The 19,715-nt window shown below is 34.4% G+C and overlaps 1 protein-coding gene across 1 annotated transcript in view; it reads right to left on the reverse strand.

The window, feature by feature from the left end:
* The window catches only part of gem (transcription factor CP2 like gemini), an 86,715-nt gene that overhangs the window by 54,891 nt on the left and 12,109 nt on the right, over positions 1 to 19,715 (reverse strand). Inside the window, exons 2-3 of the mRNA XM_073955983.1 lie at positions 17,701 to 17,818; positions 16,719 to 16,940 (exon numbers count right to left, since the gene is read on the reverse strand). Of these exons, the coding sequence (XP_073812084.1) occupies positions 16,719 to 16,940; positions 17,701 to 17,818 (340 nt within the window). The remainder of the gene's footprint in view (positions 1 to 16,718; positions 16,941 to 17,700; positions 17,819 to 19,715) is intronic.

Raw genomic sequence — 19,715 nt, forward strand, 5'->3', positions numbered from 1 at the left:
GCACTTTAATCAATCATGGGAAAGGTTTTTGGCCGAGTTTCAGAGAATTGGCTAATCTCCGCTTCAGAGATCTGCCCAACCCTTCTGATGTTGGGGTAGCAAAAAGGACGTTCCGAGAAACGTTCATCACTGCTGCAGCAGCTCGTAATATTCCTACTGTTTGAAATGAGACCAGATTTTCCAGCAGAGGCGACGAGATTAGCAAATGAGCGTGATGAGCTTCGTCGTGACAACCCCAGAGTCAGGGAGCTAACACTGGAAGTTAACAGGTTGGTCGGTGAGCATAAGCGGAACAAGTGGCTAAATCATCTGAAGAGCTGGAGCCGGAATAAGTGTATTGTGGGCAACGGTTACGTCACAGCGCGCTGCACGTCATATCCACACATATCAGTCGAGGACTGAACCAGAACAGGCTGTGCGAGAGGACAGTTTTGGAGTGGATAATCAATTATACATATGTGTGGACTAGGGTTATGACTATTTTACAACCTCATATCCCTGTATCATATTTTGATGAACTTTTGCCTAAGATTAGATAAAATCTTAATTATAAGTTGATTCGACACAAAAAGCTTTCAAAGTTTTCATGTATGAGATTTTTTGAAAAAAATTTGGAGTCACTTTAAGCACATATATGGCAACCAAAATGACAAAAGCTGTTGTTTTTTACCAATTTTATCGCCATATCATAACATATATATTTAAAATTTTATATCATACATAACTTTATTCCATATATCATATAAATTGAAAGTGGTTTGTGGGTGACCTTTTTATACCCTCCACCATAGTATGGAGGGTATATTAAGTTTGTTATTCCGTTTGTAACACATCGAACTAATCATTTGCGACCCTATAAAGTATATATATTCTTGACCAGGATAAAATTCTAAAACGATCTAGCCATGTCCGCGTCTATCCGTCTGTCTGTCCGTCTGTTGTAATCACTCTAGCGTCCGCAATAATTGAGATAGAGTGCTGAAATTTTGCACCCGAGGGTCTTCTTTCCATAGGCAGGTCAAGTTCGAAAATGGGCTATATCGGTCCACTATTTAGTATAGCCCCCATATAACGGTACCTCCGGATTTGAGGTTTTTTGACGTTCTTCGCCACATTTGCAGACCGAATTAGCTATAATTTAGCACTTGGGGTTCCTAGTGATCAACAAACTTATATCCCAAAGGATATGGACATAGGTCCATGTTTTGGTATAGTCCCCATATAACGGTACCTCCCGATTTTCGGTATTTTGAGAATTTTAGCCACAATTTTTAACCGAACTATCTGCAATTTGACATTGGAGGTTCTCAGTGGTCATGAAAGATCTCCACGAAACATCGTCAATAAAGGTCCATGTTTTAGCACAGCCCCCATATATCGGTATCTCCCGAGTTTCGGTATTTTGAGCATTTTAGCTACAATTTTTAACCGAACTAGCTATAATTTGTCATTTGAGGTTCTCAGTGGTCACGAAATATCTCCACCAAACATCGTCCATGTTTTGGTATAGCCCCCATATAACGGTACCTCTCGATTTTCGGTATTTTGAGAATTTTAGCCACAATTTGTAACCGAACTATCTGCAATTTGACATTTGAGGTTCTCAGTGGTCATGAAACATCTCCACCAAACATCGTCAACATAGGTCAATGTTTTGGTATGGCCCCCTTATAACCGTACCTACTGATTTTCGGTATTTTGAGCATTTTAGGTACAATTTTTAACCGAACTATCTGTAATTTGACATTTGAGGTTCTCATTGGTCATGAAACATCTCCACGAAACATCGTCAACATACAGTGGTGCGAAAAATAATAAGGACAGTGACATTCACAACGTTTGGTCGTTCCTGAAATGTGTAAAATTGAAAAATTTGTTTTTGAAAATGTACATGTATTGTAATAAGAAATCCCGTTACGATTTTGTTTTCTTTCTGTTTAGTTTTTATACAAAACAAATATTTTTCGTAAAATCCGTGATTTCTGCTGTGAAAAATAATAAGGACAGTTTTTCGTTTAAAAAAAAATAAATTGATATTATTTTTTGTGATTCTTTCCTGCAAGTAAAAGTTTAAAATGAATTAATTTCTATTAATTAAATGTTAAATCTACCGGTATTTTTTAGTCTTTCATTGCAAATATGGGTAAAAATACGCATTGTTATCACGCTACTCGAGAAATCATTAAATGTTTACTTAAAGAAAGAAATTCATACAAAAAAATTACAGAAAAAGCTTCGAATCTTTAAAAACAATGGTGGAGGGAGGATGCAGCAAAGTGAACTTCAAAGATAAATATCGTAGCAGAAATCCAAAAATTGCACCTGTAATAATAAATGCGTTATTCGATGATTAAAAAAATCCTTATACCACATCTTTACAAATAAAAAACTACTTAAATATTAATTTTGACGCATCAACAACTCCTAAAACACTGTGTGGTGGCCACAGTGTCAGAAAAGTATAATTTTAATCGAAAAATTATACACTTCCCACGTAGTGGTGTAGGGTATAAAAATATTCAGCAGATAATACAGGTTGCTAGAAATCACATCGCTTGGTCTAAGAAAATTGCGTACCATTCTTTGGTCTGATGAAACCAAATATATTTTTTTGTTCCGATAGAGGAGTTTATCAGGCTTATATTATTGACCTAAAAATCAATAATATAACCCAAAATATACTCTGAAGGCGGCTAAATATGGCAGAGGTAACAGGATTGTGTGGGGCTCATTTTCTTACTATTCTGTGGGGTCTCTATACAGTATTCAATTTTGAAAAATATAATTCTTCCGTATCCTAAAGGGGGTGTGCCTCTTAAATGAGTCTTCAGCAAGGTTAATGACCCAAAAATGATGGCAAAATGAAAAAGGGTGTTCCAGGATAATTAAGTTAAGTTGTTAGAATGGCCCATACAATCCCTTGATTTGAACCCGATTGAAAAATGTTGTGGAATGAAGTTAAAAAATCAAGCAAGGGAAAGTGTCCATCAAATTATGGCGACCTTTGGCAACTTATACAGGTTGCGTAGGACGCGATACCAGTGGAGAAGTGCCAAAATTTGGTCGACTCGATGCCCAGACGATGCGCTTCCGTTTTAGAAAACAAAAGATCGTCTACAAAGTATTAATGACACTGAAACACTTTATCTGCCATTATTTAGTAAAAACCTGCATTAATTTCTTTCAAGTTTGGTCCTTATTAAAAGATGTCTTGAAGTGTCCTTATTATTTTTCACACACCAAACTACGACAATTCGCATAAAATATAAAAGATAAATAAAATATGGTTACAAGCAATCAAAATATTTTTAAAATACTTTTTTTAACATTTTAAGAAAACAATAAATTTTATAAACTAATGTAATTTTCACTTTTTTAGTCAGTTTCAATGTAATCTTGGGTATGGATTGAAGTGTCCTTATTATTTTTCACACCACTGTAGGTCCATGTTTTGGTATAGCCCCCATATATCGGTACCTCCTGATTTTCGGTATTTTGAGAATTTTAGCTACAATTTTTAACCGAAATAGCTGTAATTTGACATTTGAAGTTCTCAGTGATCATAAAACATCGTCAACATAGGTCCATGTTTTGGTATAGCCCCCATATAACGGTATCTCCCGATTTTTGGTATTTTGAGAATTTTGGCTGCAAATTTTAACCGAACTAGCTGTAATGATCGGTATTTTGAGAATTTTAGCTACAATTTTGTCTATTCAAAAATAATCGTCAATATAGGTCCATGTTTTGGTATATCCCCCCATATAACTGTACCTCCCGATTTTCGGGAATTTTGCAGTGGTCACGAAATTTCTGCACTAAAATTCGTCAATATGGGTCCATTTTTGAGGCTCTACATTGTTTTGATGAAACTACCCTCAATTTGACTCTTGAAGTTCCCTGCAGCTATAAAACTTTTCCGCCAAAAAAATTTAAAGATAGGTTGACTCTTTGATATATCCCCGTTGGTGGTACCTTTCACCTAGCTGAACACATTTTGTTAGATTAGATTAGATAACACTGTGCAACAAAATGGAGGTGAAAGTCTGGGGCACGGAAAATTCCTCTTGGGGAAGAAAGGCCTTGGTGAGTATATTATGAACCCCGAAGGACAGATCCGCCGGGAGTCGAACTTCCGCGTTATAGCGTGATAAAATTTTTGATAGAGATCCTGTGGGCCATCAGGTATTAGCGATATATCTGTCCTTCGGGGTTATTAATGTGTGGACGCCAGTCATACGTCTAATTCAGGAACAAGAAGTCCAAGCCCCATAAAGTGAAACAGGGTGTTCCTCAAGGGGCGATGATATCTCCGGAACTCTACTGTATTCCACCCCCTCTAGGCCGCATTGAAAACATAACGTTTGCTGATGATTGTACGATCTTAACGTCAGGTACCTTTCCTGATTTAATTTGTGAAAGGCTGAACTTATCACCTTTTTCCACCTGAGGAATATGCAAACTAAAGCACTAGATCTATGGCCACTCTGTTCACCACATGGACTGTAGAGGTGAGCACTGAGTTGAATGGTCGATGACACCAGAATTCCGACCATCAATTACCCAAAGATTCTAGGGGTCACATTCGACGGCATATTCATATTATTACATATGTATATATCACTTTATATTATATATAACTTTATTTCATATATCATAAAAATTAAAAGTGGTTTGTGCGGGACTTTGGTTAGTACCAAGTCCCGCACAGGAACCAACATGTTTGTAATGCAGAACTTATTCATTAGAACTGTAAAGCATAAATTAATTCATTGGCATAGGAGGTTTTGTTGAAAAAGTAGGCTGAATGAAAACATTTGTGTTATATGGGAAATATATAAAAGGAAATATTTTGTTTATGAAGGGACTTTCTGGATAGACACCCAATAGAGCTCTGCCAAATATATCAAAATAAAGTTTAAAAATTTTTCTTTAATAAAATTTGGAAAATATTCTGGATAACCTGAAACCGAGGAAAAAAGGACTTTTCAAGAGCGATTACCGTTTACGATTGTGAAGAATTTACCTGAAAATACGTTAATTGACGTAAATTAATCGTGAAGGATAGTGAAAACTATGATTTTATAACTTGACAAGAATAATTAGAATATCCTGAAAGCGTAATAATTCGAATCCTTTACCAATTTTTGAATGATTGAGCTGAAGGCACGTTATTATTGTCCTGAAAATTAAAAGCTGTGATTGGAACCTTATAGAATATATATATATATCAAACAACATTTCGCAGGAATCGGCATTTCCAATTGAATTGAATAATCCAGATGTTAAATTTTACCTTACATATGTACCCGGAATATCTAACGGAATCTTGAATTTTTCAGAAGAATTACCCAACGGATGTACTCTTAATTATTAGCATAATATCTCACACATATATCACTCATATTCATAATCGTGGTTTATGAATTGAATTCTTATAAGAATCTGTAGTGACAAAATTGCATCAAGTTTCTCCGTCAACAGGCCTGGAGACTGCGTGGGATTACTTGGGTAAGTCCATATCGTATTAGGTTCATTTCATCTTCAACCACGATACACACATTTAACTTAAACAAACAATTAAAATAAGATACTGCAAGATCTAGTTTATTCCATCTCAATTTTTTTTAATATTCAACTTTATAACTATCTTGTTTTGATATTGAATTATACTATTTCTAAAAACGCGATTTTTTTATCACGTTAATATACCAATTTGAAAATATTAATATCCTTATTATAAATCATCATATAACTTATGAATCTTATTGTTAACATAATCGTAGATAATTCATGTTTAGAAATATAAGCGTTTCTTCTTTGAATATGAATCAGTAAAGGTTTTCATTTTGCCGCAAAAGGGGAAGGTACTCTTCTAGGAGGTACATAAGGGCTGGCATAAAATGGATTGTCAGCAGGTAGGGTGGGTAAAGAACACAGAGTAACAAACGTGCATCTAATGTTGCTCATCTTTACTTAACATCATTCCACACACACACCTATAGACACTTATACTCACTCACTCACACACATATACTTATACTCACTCACACACATATACACATACACCCACACACACCTATAGACATTTAGGGGTCGATCGTCGATAACAATTATCGTTGAGTGGCGTTGCCAGTTGTCAAAATTGATCCACGCATGGCAACTCTCAACTGAAGTTGCGAATCTCAGTTGACGAAGCGGCTATTTTTCAGCAACCACCAATTTTCAGTTGCAGTGAACATTTTCGAAGAAACAAGAAGTAAAATAGAAGGAAAAATAAACATTTTATAAACAATTATTGATTCTTTGCATCATTAATTAATTTTGTGTATCAATATGGTGAAAATAACGACAAAGCAGCAGTTCGAAATATTAATTGATAAACTGAGTGAAAATCCAAACTTAGCCCGAGGAGTTCGGGAGTTTTGGTGAAACCAAAGCCACAGCGGATGAAGGGTGGAGGTCCATTTCGGACAGTTTAAACAGCCATGAACCTCTAACACGAACACCTGAAGAGTGGCAGAGTCTGGATTCACTTTAAAGCAAAGTTGAAAAAGAAAATGCCTCAAAATAAAATAAACTTCAACGACACTGGTGGTGGTCCATCACAATAAGTGAATTTATCGCCTTTGGAGCGGACAGCAGCAAATCTTTTGCAAATGAATTTGGTGACAAATACAGTAGGTTCAGTTTAAGTACAAATGACGAACATCCTCCATCTATATAGCCAACTACACCAGAGAATGGTTTTTATTTTGGCTTTTTTTCCTCCTCCGCCAACCTCGAAACGATCCAATTTTGGCACAATTTGCCCTCGATCAAGTGGACAACTTCCTTCAATACTCTCGACAATGTAGATTGAGCCATGCAATTGTTGAAATCATTGCCATGGGACTTTTGGAAACTTCCGTCCTCAAAGAATGGCAACGCTGCGCACACTTTTAAAAGTGGGGGTATTCCTGTTGATCTGTAACTTTCTTTGAAGTCATCCTTTAACGTTTCCACAACGTAAACTACGGCATCCTTTGGCAATCCAAAATACGCCTTAAACCTGAGATAATTTACTGATTATACAGATCTTTCCACATGATCATCAGCTTACAGTGCAGATGTCAATTCCAATGGAATCGACTTGTCCCTCAAATTTCTTCTAATAGATCCGATGTCCTGTATATTTTCTTCATCATCAAAAAATAATTCCACCGAACTTTTAATTTTTTGGGACAGCAAATAAAACTTGACGATCCGAAGATTCAATGGGCAGGTTATATTCCAATCTTGGGTTGTTTTCCAAATTTGCTCGAAAACTCAGCCAAAATATTAAAATATTGTCCAGAATACACAAAAGAGTTATCCAAAGCGCAATTATTTTTAAAATGTTTTTTGCGAATAGAGGTCACAAGTTTGAAAAAACACTGATCGATAACATGTTTATCGACCACCCAGTTGAGTTGACATTAATGGTACAACATTTCGTCTCAGTCGCGCAGACAACTGACAACGCAACTCAAGTTTAGTGGCAATACAAGATAGACCCATTATACTCACTCACACACATATACATATACTCACTCACACATACTCAATGAAAGCTATCTTAAAAAAAACTTTACTTTTGTGTGAACGCATCCGAATCTATACCCCAAAAGAAATGAACTGCCCCAGACTAAGTACGGCCGGGGCCAGAAGGTAGCGAACTCTGGAGGGGATAGAACCAGAAGGGTGGATCGTCACAACCTTTTTCAAGATTTAAATGAAATAAAAGTTATTTTAGCCATTAATAGACAAAAGGTCATTAACTCTGCAACAGAAAGTAATTAAAAAAAATCATTTCATAGTATTTTTTTTAAATTAGTTTCAAAGTATTTTGTGCGGAACATTTTTTTAAATAAAATGGATTGAATGTTATTTTAGGCATTAATAGGCAAAAGTTCATTTATTCTCACTACAGGAAATCGTTTTTGAGAAAAAATGCCAAAAAGTCGTAACTCTATTGTATATCATACAGATTAAATATTTTTAGAAATGTTTTCGGACGTGGCAAAACATATTGGCTTCAAAAGATAATTTGCGTGGAAGCTGTGGCTATGTTTATGTTAAAAAATGTGTAAAAATGGGTGGAAGCCAACTTGTCATCTTTTGTTTTCTCTCGATTTGTGATTAAACAACGATTTCCACGAGTTTCCTGTCAAAGAAAAAGTAGAAAAAAAAACTAAATAAGGATCATCTCACTAATGTATTACTTTTCAAAATTTGATCTGCTTCTACTTTCTTCTACCTGCTTAAATGATGCTGACATTTTGAAGCCAGATTTACAGTGTTTTTGACATTTTCTTCTATTTGCGTTCTGCATACACACGCAGAAAAATATATGCTAGAAATATGTTTGGATCCAAACAAATATTTGTTTGGGACTGATTGCAAACAAATATATGTTTGGATCCAAACATAATTTGTTTGTGTCCAAACAAATATAAGTTTGCAACATTTTGTAATATATCTCAAGTTTATTTGTTTGGGTACCAACATATTTTTTATGATGGGAGAGAGGATTTTTATCAAAGAGAATAACAACAGGGCTCTCGCGGCTGCGGTGTGCTGTTTTAATAATGGTGGGCAAATTGCGAGAGACTCATGTATTTTTTACACTTTTGTGTATGAGGCCGAGCATTTCTGCCCAACAGTGTTTTATAATAAAGAGCTGTGTTTATGGTGTAATAAGAGACACAAATGCTTTGGTGTTGTGTATGCGGTAAAAGACGTGAGTTTCGTGCTTTGTTATTGTTAACCAACGTAGCAAGCGAAGAAGAAAAGAAACAAATTGTATTAAATATGTTATTCTTTTTTCTTCAGTTCTCTAAATACAATCGTTGGGCAAAGACGGTAAACTGTGTGAATAAAACAGTGTTTTGTCATTTCTTAAAGAAATTGTGTTTTTAAGTAAATTAAATGCCCAATACAGTTTATAATTGAATCAAAAAGGTGAATGCAAATATTTTATTTTACAAGGAAGAAATCGCATTTGATATTGGTAATTACATCAAGACATTTTTCATATACATACATATGTATATTTGAAATATGGATGTACCTATTTATTACATTATATAACACTATGCAACACTGAAAATGCAAACTACTTCTAGTGTGCATTTTTTGATAGTACATATGTAGACTACAAAAGCCCTAGTAGGGTTTTGTCCTGTCAGATCCAGTTCGTATTATATGGCCGCATCTAAACCGGGCTAAAATTACACTTTTTTGCATTTATCGGGCCTTTATCTCAGAAACGATTAGGAATTTGGCCTTGCTGTCGTTGGCAATATTGTAGCCCTGAACTAGTAGAACTTATCCTTTGAACAGACCACATAGGAAAAACTCCATCTAGGGCATCAAAATCTATAAAATATAGAAAATTTTACATAATTGCTTATATTCTGGTCAGTATCGGCTAAACTATTGGGAGTTGAACCAAGTAACCTTTTGCAAAAATCTTCCAAATAATGTTCTCAACAATTCTTTAGAACATTCTGAAACTCTAAAATGCTTACTTCATGTTGTTTCAGCAGTATTTTGTATCATATCTTTTACAACACGTATTTCAAACACAGTTCACACCAACAGTTTATTCTCGCATTTCGGATTTCACTACATTATTGACATTTTTATTAAATGGTCGTTGAAAAATGTACTGAAAATAGAGGCATGGAGGCATTTTACAACAATGACATGTTCTGAAGAGTTGTGTATTACATTCCAGGAAATATTTTTGCAAAAGAAAATATTCAGAAAAAATTAACGGTTTTGGAGATACGGTGTGAAATGTATAAAAATTGTGGAATTTTTACATATATTTTGAAATTTGAGGCAATAAATGTAGTTTTTCGAGTTCATTATTTCTCCAAATATTTTATTCTTGTTCTTATCTAGAAATTTGCTTCAGAGGTCATAAGAAGATTCGCATTGGTTTCAGAGATATAGCCCTGAATTTCTTTAAAAACTCAATATTTAACCAGGGTTAGATGGGGCCATAAAATCCGAGCTGGATCTGACACAACAAAACCCAACTAGGGTTTTTTGTCGATATATGATATCTAAACAAATATTTGTTTGCACCCAAACATAAATTTGTTTGCAGGACCCAAACATATGTTATGTTTGCGACTGATTGCAAACAAATATATTTTTGCTGCAAAATATGCTTTTTCCTCCGTGTGGCTATAAAGGCCTGGGTACATAAGCTGCCTCGCCTGCTTACCGTGCTTTCATGCTTCATTTCTGACATAACAATAATAAAAAATAAAGAAGGCCGCGCCAATTTCGAACTAGGTTGCCCTTTTCTTTTTTTATTCTTATAACAGAAGCAAGCAAGGCAAGCAGGTCAGGCACCCTATGTACCCAGGCCTTAACCCCTTAAAATCTAGAAATAGTTTTTTATTCACATTTTATATTCGCATGCGGCTTAAACGTTAACAAATAATTTACAATTTTTCTAACATTCTCTTATGAATATCTGTGTATAGCGTATACATAGATGTTTTTGTTGTTCTATAAAAACACAAATACATATGTATATCAACTTTATGGAATTTTCAAATGGATATTATCACCATTGTGATTAATGGACTGGATATGGGCGAAGTGATTTCACACCCCTCTAAGAAATACGAAATAAATAATTTTCTCTTCCCAGACAATTCAAAATTGATTAGTTATTAACACTTTTGTGTTAAACAAACAAAACGTGTTCAATTTTTGTCAGTTATAAGAAACTATAGTTGGAAACAGTATGTCCTGAGGTCGTTTTAACTGCCCAACAGTTTGATGATGGATTGTGAGACAATTAGACGTTTGTTGTTGTATTTCAGTGGCTTTCTGCCCTGCTCTGAATTATAAATGTTAATTTTCTATTAGTCTATATGTAGACGTTTTTTAATTTTTAATCTGAGTTTTTTATGAGGTGTAATATGTGTCACATTTATTTTTTTATTTATGTTGTTACTGTTATTTTAAACAATTATATATATCAAATCTAGTATTCAGCCGAAGACGAGCATAATAACACTTTTTATATCGATATAAACGATTATTTTGGTTCATTTGAACAACTAATAATACGCATGAATAACAAATAAAAATACACCTGACAAAAGCTGGGTTTAGCACATATCAGATATAATTTTTTAATGTTACCAAGTGTTTGGATTTATTATTTATAAATAAAATTGCTTAAATGTATTATTACCTGGCTATAAATAACACTAATAATTATTATTGTAATAAAAACACCGAAAAGCAATGTCAACAATGGGTGGGGTGTGGATAAAAAGAGGTGTCATTTTATTAATGTTTTTATGTAATTGTTTGGCAAACGCGTGAATAGGCGGGGTAGGGCTGAATAAAGATAATATTGTTTGTCGCAAATAGTGTTTCTGGGTGGAAAAGAGATATAAGAATAGCATAAATTCTATTAATATTTTATGTTAGAAAACAATAATTTGCATGGCAGAACTAAGATTTCTATTAGAAAATTATGATCTCTACAAGAAACTGAAAGTTCAACCTAGCTGAACTAAGCTGTTCTGCATACAAACCATAATTCAGCATGATTTAATTACTATCTTCTTTAAGAACATCTTACTTTAGGCTTGCTAAATGATGTTGTATGTGAGAAAACTATAACTTAGCCTTGCTAAATTAGTGTTGAGATTTTGTTTGGTAAAAAAAAAAACAAAAAAAAACATTCCTTTCCCAAGCTACCCTTATGTTTATAAAGTTTCCTTTTTTAATTTTAATTTAAATAATAACTAAAAGCAAAACAAAATAAAATCATTAACAAACAATTTAAAATCGCCTTATCGTCAACGTGTCTCTCTCGCTGTTGTTTACTGTCTGAGAGAGTCTGCGTCAGTATGTGTGTTTGCGATTTTTATTTGTGAGACACTTGACGAGATAACCACCTCTAAAATCGCGATTATTAAACCCCAAAGCGAGACATTTTTGATTATCACTGGAAAGGGGGAAATAATAGCACAGGCATGACTAAAAGAAAATCAAATCAAGTTAGAATAGAGTAGACTAAAAAGAACAAACCCAACGCTAAAATTCCAATTACACTTGAATTCAAATAATAACAACTAAAATAACAACAAGCAGTTCGCACCATGCTCTTATTTATGTAGACCAAGGTTTAACTATTTATTTTCATGCCATTTGCCTGGCCGGCCGCCGCAACACACCACGCCACCACATGTTTTGCGAGTTTGGCAAAAGTTTTGCGGCAGATAATGGACAACATTTTATTTCTAATCTACGGCCAACAATAGAGCGGGTTTTTATTGCCATAAAATGGCAATAAAACACTTTAATCGTATTTGGGAATGTGTGAATTATTTGAATCAACGTCAGGAGGGGGGAACTAAATTGTATAATAATTTGTAAATAATATTTCAGCTAAGTAAGTGACTCTCTTTTTATACTTTTTTTTTGCAATAGAGTTTTCAATAGGAAAACATTTATTCAGCCAGGCTGAATAAGGTTTTCTATAGGAAAACATTTATTCAGCCAGGCTGAATAAGCTTTTCTATAGGAAAACATTTATTCAGCCAGGCTGAATAAGCTTTTCTATAGGAAAACATTTATTCAGCCAGGCTGAATAAGGTTTTCTATAGGAAAACATTTATTCAGCCAGGCTGAATAAGGTTTTCTATAGGAAAACATTTATTCAGCCAGGCTGAATAAGGTTTTCTATAGGAAAACATTTATTCAGCCAGGCTGAATAAGGTTTTCTATAGGAAAACATTTATTCAGCCAGGCTGAATAAGGTTTTCTAGAGGAAAACATTTATTCAGCCAGGCTGAATAAGGTTTTCTATAGGAAAACATTTATTCAGCCAGGCTGAATAAGGTTTTCTATAGGAAAACATTTATTCAGCCAGGCTGAATAAGGTTTTCTATAGGAAAACATTTATTTAGCCAGGCTGAATAAGGTTTTCTATAGGAAAACATTTATTTAGCCAGGCTGAATAAGGTTTTCTATAGGAAAACATTTATTTAGCCAGGCTGAATAAGGTTTTCTATAGGAAAACATTTATTCAGCCAGGCTGAATAAGGTTTTCTATAGGAAAGCATTTATTCAGTCAGGCTGAATAAGGTTTTCTATAGGAAGACATTTATTCAGCCAGGCTGAATAAGGTTTTCTATGGGAAAACATTTATTCAGCCAGGCTGAATAAGGTTTTCTAGAGGAAAACATTTATTCAGCCAGGCTTAATAAGGTTTTCTAGAGGAAAACATTTATTCAGCCAGGCTGAATAAGGTTTTCTAGAGGAAAACATTTATTCAGCCAGGCTGAATAATGTTTTCTATAGGAAAACATTTATTCAGCCAGGCTGAATAAGGTTTTCTATAGGAAAACATTTATTCAGCCAGGCTGAATAAGGTTTTCTATAGGAAAACATTTATTCAGCCAGGCTGAATAAGGTTTTCTATAGGAAAACATTTATTCAGCCAGGTTGAAAAAGAGTTTTTATACGAAAACATTTATTCAGCCAGGCTGAATAAGGTTTTCTATAGGAAAACATTTATTCAGCCAGGCTGAATAAGGTTTTCTATAGGAAAACATTTATTCAGCCAGGCTGAATAAGGTTTTCTATAGGAAAACATTTATTCAGCCAGGCTGAATAAGGTTTTCTATAGGAAAACATTTATTCAGCCAGGCTGAATAAGGTTTTCTATAGGAAAACATTTATTCAGCCAGGCTGAATAAGGTTTTCTATAGGAAAACATTTATTCAGCCAGGCTGAATAAGGTTTTCTATAGGAAAACATTTATTCAGCCAGGCTGAATAAGGTTTTCTATAGGAAAACATTTATTCAGCCAGGCTGAATAAGGTGTTCTATAGTAAAACATTTATTCAGCCAGGCTGAATAAGGTGTTCTATAGTAAAACATTTATTCAGCCAGGCTGAATAAGGTTTTCTATAGGAAAACATTTATTCAGCCAGGCTGAATAAGGTTTTCTATAGGAAAACATTTATTCAGCCAGGCTGAATAAGGTTTTCTATAGGAAAACATTTATTTCATAAGGCATTTATTCAGTCAGGCTGAATAAGGTTTTCTATAGGAAGACATTTATTCAGCCAGGCTGAATAAGGTTTTCTATGGGAAAACATTTATTCAGCCAGGCTGAATAAGGTTTTCTAGAGGAAAACATTTATTCAGCCAGGCTTAATAAGGTTTTCTAGAGGAAAACATTTATTCAGCCAGGCTGAATAAGGTTTTCTAGAGGAAAACATTTATTCAGCCAGGCTGAATAATGTTTTCTATAGGAAAACATTTATTCAGCCAGGCTGAATAAGGTTTTCTATAGGAAAACATTTATTCAGCCAGGCTGAATAAGGTTTTCTATAGGAAAACATTTATTCAGCCAGGCTGAATAAGGTTTTCTATAGGAAAACATTTATTCAGCCAGGTTGAAAAAGAGTTTTTATACGAAAACATTTATTCAGCCAGGCTGAATAAGGTTTTCTATAGGAAAACATTTATTCAGCCAGGCTGAATAAGGTTTTCTATAGAAAAACATTTATTCAGCCAGGCTGAATAAGGTTTTCTATAGGAAAACATTTATTCAGCCAGGCTGAATAAGGTTTTCTATAGGAAAACATTTATTCAGCCAGGCTGAATAAGGTTTTCTATAGGAAAACATTTATTCAGCCAGGCTGAATAAGGTTTTCTATAGGAAAACATTTATTCAGCCAGGCTGAATAAGGTTTTCTATAGGAAAACATTTATTCAGCCAGGCTGAATAAGGTTTTCTATAGGAAAACATTTATTCAGCCAGGCTGAATAAGGTTTTCTATAGGAAAACATTTATTCAGCCAGGCTGAATAAGGTGTTCTATAGTAAAACATTTATTCAGCCAGGCTGAATAAGGTGTTCTATAGTAAAACATTTATTCAGCCAGGCTGAATAAGGTTTTCTATAGGAAAACATTTATTCAGCCAGGCTGAATAAGGTTTTCTATAGGAAAACATTTATTCAGCCAGGCTGAATAAGGTTTTCTATAGGAAAACATTTATTTCATTTTTATTTTTCCCTACGAAAACATTTATTCAGCCTGGCTGAATAGGGTTTTCTATAGGAAAACATTTATTCAGCCAGGCTGAATAAGGTTTTCTATAGGAAAACATTTATTCAGTCAGGCTGTATAGGGTTTTCTATAGGAAAACATTTATTCAGCCAGGTGAATAAGGTTTTCTATAGGAAAACATTTATTCAGCCAGGTGAATAAGGTTTTCTATAGGAAAACATTTAGTCAGCCAGGCTGAATAAGGTTTTCTATAGGAAAACATTTATTCTGCCAGGCTGAATAAGGTTTTCTATAAGAAAACATTTATTCTGCCAGGCTGAATAACATTTTCTATAAGAAAACATTTATTCTGCCAGGCTGAATAACATTTTCTATAGGAAAACATTTATTCAGCCAGGCTGAATAAGGTTTTCTATAGGAAAACATTTATTCAGCCAGGCTGAATAAGGTTTTCTATAGGAAAACATTTATTCAGCCAGGCTGAATAAGGTTTTCTATAGGAAAACATTTATTCAGCCAGGCTGAATAAGGTTTTCTATTGGAAAACATTTATTCAGCCAGGCTGAATAAGGTTTTCTATAGGAAAACATTCATTCAGCCAGGCTGAATAAGGTTTTCTATAGGAAAACATTTATTCAGCCAGGCTGAATAAGGTTTTCTATAGGAAAACATTTATTCAGCCAGGCTGAATAAGGTTTTCTATAGGAAAACATTTATTCAGCCAGGCTGAATAAGGTTTTCTATAGGAAAACATTTATTCAGCCAGGCTGAATAAGGTTTTCTATAGGAAAACATTTATTCAGCCAGGCTGAATAAGGTTTTCTATAGGAAAACATTTATTCAGCCAGGCTGAATAAGGTTTTCTATAGGAAAACATTTATTCAGCCAGGCTGAATAAGGTTTTCTATAGGAAAACATTTATTCAGCCAGGCTGAATAAGGTTTTCTATAGGAAAACATTTATTCAGCCAGGCTGAATAAGGTTTTCTATAGGAAAACATTTATTCAGCCAGGCTGAATAAGGTTTTCTATAGGAAAACATTTATTCAGCCAGGCTGAATAAGGTTTTCTATAGGAAAACATTTATTCAGCCAGGCTGAATAAGGTTTTCTATAGGAAAACATTTATTCAGCCAGGCTGAATAAGGTTTTCTATAGGAAAACATTTATTCAGCCAGGCTGAATAAGGTTTTCTATAGGAAAACATTTATTCAGCCAGGCTGAATAAGGTTTTCTATAGGAAAACATTTATTCAGCCAGGCAGAATAAGGTTTTCTATAGGAAAACATTTATTCAGCCAGGCTGAATAATGTTTTCTATAGGAAAACATTCATTCAGCCAGGCTGAATAATGTTTTCTATAGGAAAACATTTATTCAGCCAGGCTGAATAAGGTTTTCTATAGGAAAACATTTATTCAGCCAAGCTGAATAAGGTTTTCTATAGGAAAACATTTATTCAGCCAGGCTGAAAAAGAGTTTCTATACGAAAACATTTATTCAGCTAGGCTGAACAAGGTTTTCCATAGGAAATATAAATAAATTTCATTGGAAAATTAAAAAAAAAACATTTCGCTAAAGTCCATTGTCTTCTTACAAATATACCAAAATTTAGAAAATATCATGGAACTTACCATTGCTTAGTTTCTCCCTTTTGTATCCCTTATCCTTAGAATCGGTTAATGGATGTCCTGCTAATTTTGCTGGTATTTCAACAGTTGGTGGAGAAGCATTGCTTTCACTCTGTCCTAAATCCAATGGATCCCAATCCATTCGCCTTTTACGTGAACCGCTGTTTGAGTAGATAGTTTGGACGTCAATTATTTGTGGTCCAGGTGATCCCTTCGATTGATCGTCTAAGGAAAAATTAAGATGACAAAAATAAAATTTATATTAAAATTTTTTGTATGGAAACATAGAGAAGGGAAGAGGGGTATTTTAGATACCAAGCAACGGCCTCTCGACTTTATGATATTGAAGTCCAAAATTTATATTGGCCTAGTTTTAGCTGATTTCGAAAATAGTGGCCTCACTGTAAATAGTTTTGAGTTAGTTGCTATTAAAATATATTGAAAGCATTAGGAAAGAACAAACGAGTAAGAACATTCCTCATTTTGACCGCACATCGTCGCCAATGTTCTGTTTTCAATATATAATCCCGATAAATCCAGATATTTTAACCCAAAATTAATAAACCAGTTCATTTTAACTGAATAAGTTCACTCTATAATGCTCCAGGGAATCAACGTGTTGACTAAAGTTTTTCTATAATAATTATTATATTTATATAATATGGACTATATCGATTAGTGGGTAAATCCCAAACTGTTGGCCAAAGTTAAAACGACCAGGAAATGTTAAGTGTTCAATAATAAATGTTAATTTCTGTTTGATTTTAGCTTAAAATAAACTGTTTTCTTTTTCGAAGTCCAGATACGAGTATATACAAATTACTAATAGTGCTAACTAAGCATATATTATTAAACTCGATACCATTTTTTTAATTCTCTATATATTTTGGACTAACTTTAGTTGGCAAATAACAGTTACTGTTTTCAAAACATTTTTTTGTTTTTTTAATATTTCATCAATTACCATAAAACATAGAAAACTTACCCGGCCAAGATTCTTCAGAATTTGGTGGTGAATCAACAAATGTTATAACGGGTTCATATTCAGCGCCAAAATGTTGATGAAGAAATCCGCTCATTAAATTACGATGTTGTTGAGTATGCTGCAAAATAAAAAGAAAGGTATAAATATTTTGTATGTGAAAATATGTATTATGAAGACAATTTTGTTTGGTATATGTAGTTCTTTAATTAAATATTCAATCAACAAGTTTCGATTTTTCCTAACAGATTTCAAAGGGTTGACATTTTTTTACCATAGCGAAAAATGGAACAAGTAAAAAAGTATCAGTCGGCGTTGCCAGCAGAGATATACCACCAGACTACTTGAATTGAAACTTTCATCTATTTACAATATCGAACCGAATACTGGCTACACAACCAAAATCCTTTTCACCCAAAATTATGTATTTAGTGGGTTTTCAGAATTTTGTGGTGCACTATGTCAAAAAGCGTGAACTAGCCCGCTAAAAAGGACCACAAGGAGTAGCATCGGTATAAGTTTCCAAAGGATCTTCGAAAAGACTCTAAACTGCACTTTAACCTTTCCGGGGGAAAAAGACCGATATGGACCACTAAATTTGGACAAAATATTAGGATATCCAAAGTTAGGACCAAATTGGTTGCGTCGTTCAAGAGATATCGCGCAAACCATTTTAGTGACATTTTTAACATTCTAACGAGAGTTTTCGTGCGCTGCAACCACTGCACATCGTGCCATAGGAGTTTTTTTTACAACTTTCGGGCTATTTTCTCAGAAAATATTGATTTACCTCTGGAAAGACTTGTTTCGTTGTAATGGGGACAGAGAATACCAGTGGCTGCAACAAAAATCAAAGCGATTCGTGAGCAGGTCTTAAACTGAACTTTTCAGAAATTTTGCCTGGAAGGTGCAGGAAGGAGCGGACCGATAGAGTCCATATTGGAACCTCATCTATGTCTGGTAGAAATTTCACGATGAGCAAAGTATGGATCAAATTCCTTACTCCCTTCAAGAGCTATGATGCGCATAATTTTTCGGGAAATTGTTGAACTTTTTGTGGGGGAGGTACCTGAAGGAGTTGACCATTGATGTTCCATACTTCGAACTTAAAGTAAGTTTGGACAAAATATTACGAAGGCCAAATTTTGGACCAAATCGGTTCATTTGTACACGAATTTTCGTGCGCTCCGGCTAGACAAACAGACGGACGGACTTTGCTAAATCGATTCCAAATTGTCTAAAACCGATTTTGTCCAAACATATTTAGGTTCTAAACCGTTATTTCAATGAGGCACATTTTCATTTTATGATAGGTGTCACTGACCTCCGCGTGGTGCCAGTTAGCATGTGCCGCGCGATCACCCATGAGAACATTAAAAACTTGGATTGGGCTAGTAACCCAGCAGAAATAACTGACATGCAAATAAAATTCCATAAATTGGAATTTGAAAACACAGGGAAAAAAGTGTTGCAACGGCGTGTTAGCGTTTAGAGCCAAACTCATTACTTTCAAAGGCAGCGCTAAGCGTTTGTCTTGGAAGCACAACTAAATGGGAAAGTCCCCATTGTTGTTGTAAAAAACACAACAAAATGCATTTGAAAGAAGAAAAATTCGAGGACAGCGAAGCCGCTCCACATCCGATATGTCTGAGGAGACTTTACCAAAGTCGAAACATGTCATGTCACATAGTGGTGGGTGTGTGGGTTCGAATCGTCGTCGGCTTTCCTTTTTCACTTGCATTATTGATTGATCATCAAGCTCGATTCCAACGAGAAATTAATTAAAAAATCGAAATTGGGATATCCCAGCGTCTTTTTCAACATCACAAGCATTTCACTAATTTTGGTAACGCAATTGGGAACACTTTAAAGCTCAGAATGTCTTCATTGTTGAAATGCATCAAACCAAAGCTGAGATACTCGTCAATACAATTCATATAAAAATATTGGAAAGTGGGATGTGCGCAACCCTTTTTTTATCATAATAAAGGTGACATTTTCCTCATCCATTGAGGGGG

The sequence above is a fragment of the Musca autumnalis genome, unplaced genomic scaffold (assembly GCF_047663935.1).
Source record: "Musca autumnalis isolate F117 unplaced genomic scaffold, ASM4766393v1 scaffold_5, whole genome shotgun sequence".
In the NCBI taxonomy this organism is placed as follows: Eukaryota; Metazoa; Arthropoda; class Insecta; order Diptera; family Muscidae; genus Musca; species Musca autumnalis.